This window comes from Terrapene carolina, unplaced genomic scaffold, assembly GCF_002925995.2.
Source record: "Terrapene carolina triunguis isolate 2854851 unplaced genomic scaffold, T_m_triunguis-2.0 Scaffold836, whole genome shotgun sequence".
Lineage (NCBI taxonomy): Eukaryota > Metazoa > Chordata > Testudines > Emydidae > Terrapene > Terrapene triunguis.
The window spans coordinates 4487521-4492927 of NW_020665187.1; the positions used below are offsets into that span (position 1 = coordinate 4487521).

At 70.1% G+C, this 5407-nt stretch overlaps 2 protein-coding genes across 3 annotated transcripts in view; one reads left to right on the forward strand and one right to left on the reverse strand.

The window, feature by feature from the left end:
• The first annotated feature begins 183 nt into the window (after positions 1–183).
• Positions 184–1008, forward strand: LOC112122362 (transcription factor Sp5-like). Its single transcript, XM_024221181.2, has one exon. The coding sequence runs from the start codon at positions 184–186 to the stop codon at positions 1006–1008; it is 825 nt and encodes a 274-aa protein (XP_024076949.2).
• A 1531-nt stretch (positions 1009–2539) lies between these two features.
• ARHGEF25 (Rho guanine nucleotide exchange factor 25) overlaps positions 2540–5407 on the reverse strand; it is a 9434-nt gene continuing 6566 nt past the window's right edge. The window contains exons 10-13 of one of the 2 annotated variants that reach the window (XM_026660740.2): positions 4960–5140; positions 4237–4445; positions 3829–3930; positions 2540–3360 (exon numbers count right to left, since the gene is read on the reverse strand). In XM_026660740.2, coding sequence (XP_026516525.1) covers positions 3271–3360; positions 3829–3930; positions 4237–4445; positions 4960–5140 — 582 coding nt within the window. In that variant the 3' untranslated portion in view covers positions 2540–3270. The remainder of the gene's footprint in view (positions 3361–3828; positions 3931–4236; positions 4446–4959; positions 5141–5407) is intronic. The other variant, XM_026660742.2, reaches the window with a different exon arrangement.

Here is a 5407-nt window from a genome sequence, read left to right on the forward strand (position 1 = left end):
GGGAGGGGGGTTGTTCTCACTGCTAGGCCCGGCCCTGCCTGACTCCGGCTCTCTCTGCCCCAGGACAGGACCCCCGTCTCCTCCCCCGAGCGAGCTGCTCCCCACCACCCCTCCTTGGCGTTCCTGGCAGCGGCTGCGGGACCCTCCTCCACGGACTTTGCCCCGGCCACCGGCCCTGCTGGGATGTTTCAACTCTGGAGCAACGAGTTGCCAGCCGGCTCCGGGCTGAGTGCCCACGCCATGGCCTTTGGGCTGCCCAAGGCGCAGTACCCCGGGCACGTCACCCCGGGCTCTCCCCTGACCCCACCGGCCGAGCACACCTACTCCTTCGAGCTGTCGCCGGTCAAGGTCCTGGCTCCCCAGGGGCCACCTGGCTCCTCCTACCACTTCCCTGAGGCTCAGGACTTCCCCAGCTTCTTGGAGAGCTCTGGCGGCATGGCCCCCCGGCCCCTGGGCCCCGGACCCCCCAATGCCCCAGGGGGCCACGCGGAAGATGCCCCCTGGTGGAGCCTGCAGCAGCCCACCCCGGGCAACCTGCCTGCCTTCCACCTGAGCCGGCCCCTGATGCTGGGGCCACAGCCCCCGCTCCCAGCCCTGCTACACGGCTCCCCCAAGGGGCTGCTGGGCCCGGCCCGGCGCTGCCGGCGCTGCAAGTGCCCCAACTGCCAGGCGGGCGCCGAGGAGCCGGGCAAGAAGAAGCAGCACCTGTGCCACTTGCCGGGCTGCGGGAAGGTCTACGGCAAGACGTCCCACCTGAAGGCCCACCTGCGCTGGCACGCGGGCGAGCGCCCCTTCGTCTGCACCTGGCTGTACTGCGGGAAGAGCTTCACCCGCTCGGACGAGCTGCAGCGCCACCTGCGGACTCACACGGGCGAGAAGCGCTTCGGGTGCCAGGGCTGCGGGAAGCGCTTCATGCGCAGTGACCACCTGGCCAAGCACATCAAGACCCATCAGGGCAAGCGAGCCAAGGGCAGCGGGGCCCAGTTGGGCACCATCAAGCAGGAGTGAGGGGGCTGCGGACGGTGTGGGGGGCACAGCGCGGCTGCTATTGGGGACAGACCTGCGGGGGGGGGGAGGGAAACTGAGGCACACGCTCCTGGTCACACATACAAACACTCCACGTTGTGGGCACGCACCTGGAGACACACGGCCGAGGCAGAGCAGGTCCAGCCTGGGATCTGCGGGAAAGGTCCCAAATCCGGCTGCTCAGGCCAACTGGGAATGTTCGAAATATCCCAGGTGGCCCTGATCACGCGGCCCAAAGCACTTGGTTCCTCCAGGGTGGACCCTAGCGTCTCCACGGTGCCGGGCGGGTTTTCCCCGGGCAGCCCGCGGCACAGCCAGGGCCATCCCTCTCCACCGGAAACTTTGAGACAGAAGCCGTGAGACGTTTGGAGTTTGCGTTTCCTGACAGAAAACATCGCCTTGGGAAAACTTTGGGTCGTAGAGACACACACACCCGCCCCCCCCAAGCACCCCGGACATCTGCAGAGACGCCCCCCCAGAACACCCCGGCCACACACAGAGATACCCCCCCGGACCACCCCGGCCACACACAGAGACGCGCCCCCAGATACCCGTGGAGACGCCCCCCCCCGAGCCCCCCCGGCCCCCCCGGGGGCCGCCCCCCCCCAGAGTGCCCCCAGCCACCTGCAGAGATGTCCCCCCGGAGCACCCCAGACACCTGCGGAGACACCCCCCCAGAGCGCCTGACTGCGGAGATGCCCCCCAGGAGTCTCAAATTTGCACCGCGCGTTCCCTCTGGAAAAGCCAGTCCTTGTGACCCAGGGGGGGTGTGGGGACCCCCCGCCCCGGGCCCCCTCCCTCAGGGATCTTCAGCAGGAACGATGGAGCAGCCAGTCCTGGGACCGCCAGCCCAGCTCCCGGCTGCATGGGGGGCAGGGGGGGTTGGAGGTGGCTAGAACTAAACACAGGGCACTGAGACCCCCTTGTCCTGGGGGGGCCTGACGCCTGGACCCCAGAGTGAACATGGGGGCAGCTGTCAAATCCCCCTTCCCCCGCGGGCGCCCGCGCAGTCACTGTGACATCACAGCGCGCGAGGTCACACACACGCTTCTGACATCAGCATGGGGGGGGGCGGCTCCAGGGGGCCAGGCTGCGCCCCCTGCCCCATGTACAGCGCTTGACACCCATTAAACGCCTGACACCGCCCCAGCCACTCTGGTTGGTCCAGTCTCTAGGGCCCCGGTGGGAGGGAGCGGGGGGGACCCCAACCCGGCTGAGATGGGGGTCGCTGTCCAGAGAACGGGGGCAACCCTGGGGCGCTGTGAGGCACCACCAGAATGTGGCCGCCTCTGGGGGGGGGAGCTCCACACAAGCGTGAGCCCTACACGGGACCGGGCTCCTACGGAGGGGGGGGGGCTGGGGGCTGCCCCCCCAGGAGCGCAGGAGGTGCTGTCACCCCCTAGAGGCCGGGAGTGGGGTGGGGCTCCGAGCTCAGCCAGTTTTTCCCCATTTGATAAACCAAAAACTTTATTATTAAACAAAATAATTCCGGTGCTCCCCGCCCGGGGCCCGGCAGCATGCATATACAGGGGCCTGCGGGCCCGGGGGGTGGGCCCAGGGGGGCCCCGCATTGCATTCTCTGGTCCAGAAAGGGGGCCTGATTCCCATGGGGAGAGGTGAAGCCTGGGAGAGAAGCCGCCTTTGGGCTGGGCGGCTGGGCCAGGCTAGAGGGGTGGGGGTGGGGGCGGCCATGTTGCAATCTCTGGGGCCAGAGATGGGGGGTGGGAAGGGAAGGGCCCTGACAGCGTGGGGCTGCTAAACGTTCCCCGGGAGCAAGGAGGGGATGTCTGGGAACACCCCCCCGCCACAAAGCAGGGGGAAGTGGGGGCCGCAGCTGGGGGTCAGGGCGACGGGGTCGGGGTCCGGCTGGGTCCAACCCAGCTCCCAGGCGGGGGCAGAGGCACCCTTCCCATCTGTTCAGAGCCCCATTTGCCCCCTCCCCAGCACCCTACTGCCAGCCCCATGGCAGCTCCATGCACTGATGGGTCCTGGGTGGGGGAGGGGCAGACCCCCGTGCCCCCCTCAGCATGAGGGTCCTTGGCCAAAAGGAAGGTGCTCACAGTCACGTCCATGGTCCCTGCCTGGCTGCCCCTCCTCCCAGGGGGGGGCAGCGTGGGGTGTGGGGCTCCAGGTCTCCCCGGCTTCACTCCAGTCTCTGAGCGGGGGCCCAGCCGTTCCTCGCGGGTCACTCCTTGGGCTGGGAGGGGGCAGCAGCCTTCAGAGTCCCCAGTGGGGGGGGGTGGGTCACAGCTCGTCTTCGTCGAGTTTGGCAAGCCGGGCGCTGGGGGTGTCGGAGCCCGGCTCGGGGAGCGGGCAGCCTGCCCCCCTCAGGGCCTGCCAGGGACAAACACAGCCAGAGTCAGCCCCCCACCCCCAGCCAGACTGGCCCTGCCCCCCAGCACTCCTCTGCCTGCCCCAAAGCTGGGGAGCGCTGGCCCCTGCTCCCCAGAACCCGCGGTTCCCCCCCCAGCACCACCAGGCCTCAGCCCCGAACTCACAAGAGCCGACCACAAACCCCCAGCGGACGGGAACCATTGCAGATACGGGGCTCGGGGGACTGCGGGTCGGGATTGGGGGGCACCACCTGAGCTTGGGGGGAGCCCAGGGCTGGGCTGGCAAGGGGTTGTGGTTCAGGATTGAGGGGAACCGGCAGGGCCCAGCGAGACCCTATTGCAAAGCAGGAGCAGAAGAGACATTCCCCGGCGAGCCCCCATTGCCCCAGCCCCCCCACACCTGCTCCCCACCCCCCAGCTCCAGCCCTGGAAGCCGCATGGCCCTTATTGATCTGCTCCCATCACTCACCCCAGGGGGGGGCTCGCCTGGCTGGGGGCCCCCGGGGAAGTCGAGGCAAACATGGGCCGGGGAGGCCGTCCTGGGCGCGTGGGAGCTCTGGCTGCGGGCGGGCTGCAAGGGAAGCGCAAGGAGAAGTGGACCCAGGAGTCCTGGCTCAGGGAAGGGGCTTCCCCGAGGCTGGGCTCCCCAGACCTCGACTTCAGTCCCTGCCCCCTATCTCAGCTGGGCCCCCCAGACCCCAACCTCAGTCCCTGCTCCCCACCCACTACCTCAGCTGGGACCCCCAGGCCCCGACCTCAGTCCCTGCCCCCCGCCCCCTACCTCAGCTGGCCCCCCCACCCCCACCCCCGCCCCCCCCCCCCCCCCCCTCAGCTGGCCCCCCAGTCCCTGCCCCCCGCACACCAGTCCCCCCAGTACCTCAGTGGGCGGCGGGTGGCTGCTGGGCAGGTAGATGGAGGGCAGGGAGGAGTTGTAGGCCCGGAAGCTGGGCCCCGTGTTCCTGTCCATGGAGGCGGAGGAGTGGGGGCGCATTGGGCCGCTGGGTGGCGATGCCCGCAGGGCCCCCGCCCAGCCCAGGCTGTGGGACTTGCTCTCCCGCCGCTGGTACTCGATGGGCGACTGCAGCGCTGTGGGGGGGAACCACATGGGGCATCACGCGTGTCACACGCTGCACAGAGCCACATGCACGCTCACACGGCACACGGGCCGCACACGCCTGGGGGACAGCTCCCCTCCCCTGACCATTCTGGGAACCTCTCACCCTGCTGGGCCCTAGGCAGGGCAGATAAGGGGGGAGGGGGGAAAGTGCACCCAGGGGGAGGGGGCTAGGGCAACCCAGAGGTCTGAGGGGGGCTAGGGCAGCCTGTGGGCGGAGCTGTGAGCGGGACATCCCAGGGGCGCGGCTGTGGACAGGGCAGCATGTGGGTGGAGCTGTGGGAGGGGCATCCCAGGGCAGGGCTGTGGGCGGGGCAGCCTGTGGGCGGAGCTGTGGGCAGGACATCCCAGGGGTGGGGCTGTGGGTGGGGCAGGCTGTGGGCGGAGCTGTGGGCGGGACATCCCAGGGGAGGGGCTGAGGGTGGGGCAGCCGAGGGCTGGGGGAGGGGCCGGGGCAGCCCCGGTGGAGGAGTGGGGGGCACCTACCATTGAGGAAGTCGCGCTGGGTCTCCAGGATGTGGCTGATGTCGGCCGCCCAGGCCCGGGCGATCTCGGGGGCCGCGGCCTGGAGCACGTAGCGGACGCTGCTGCGGTCGGCGCCCCGCGACGTCAGGGCGAACTTGCAGGGGTCGTTCTCCACGCCCTCCTCCAGCCCCAGGCAGCTGACCTGCCGCAGGGAGCCCGGCCTGAGAGGGGAGCCGGCCCAGCCCCCCGCCACCAGCTGCCCCCTCCCCCCAGGGGCCTGGGGCCCACACTGGAGCGGGCAGGCGGAGGCACAGCGGGGGGCGCTCAGTTCCCCTCGAGGGTACCCTGGCTCTGGTCCCAGTCCCCCTGGTGCAGAGGAGCAGGGGGGGGGCTCCCAGGCGTGGGTCACAGAGTGGGGAGGGGGCAGTGGTGGGGAGCGACCCCCAGGCGTGGGTCACGGGGCGGGGAC

Excerpts from the sequence above, each read along its gene's own strand:
- LOC112122362 (XM_024221181.2), top strand. The coding sequence starts at position 184 with ATGTTTCAACTCTGGAGCAACGAGTTGCCAGCCGGCTCCGGGCTGAGT.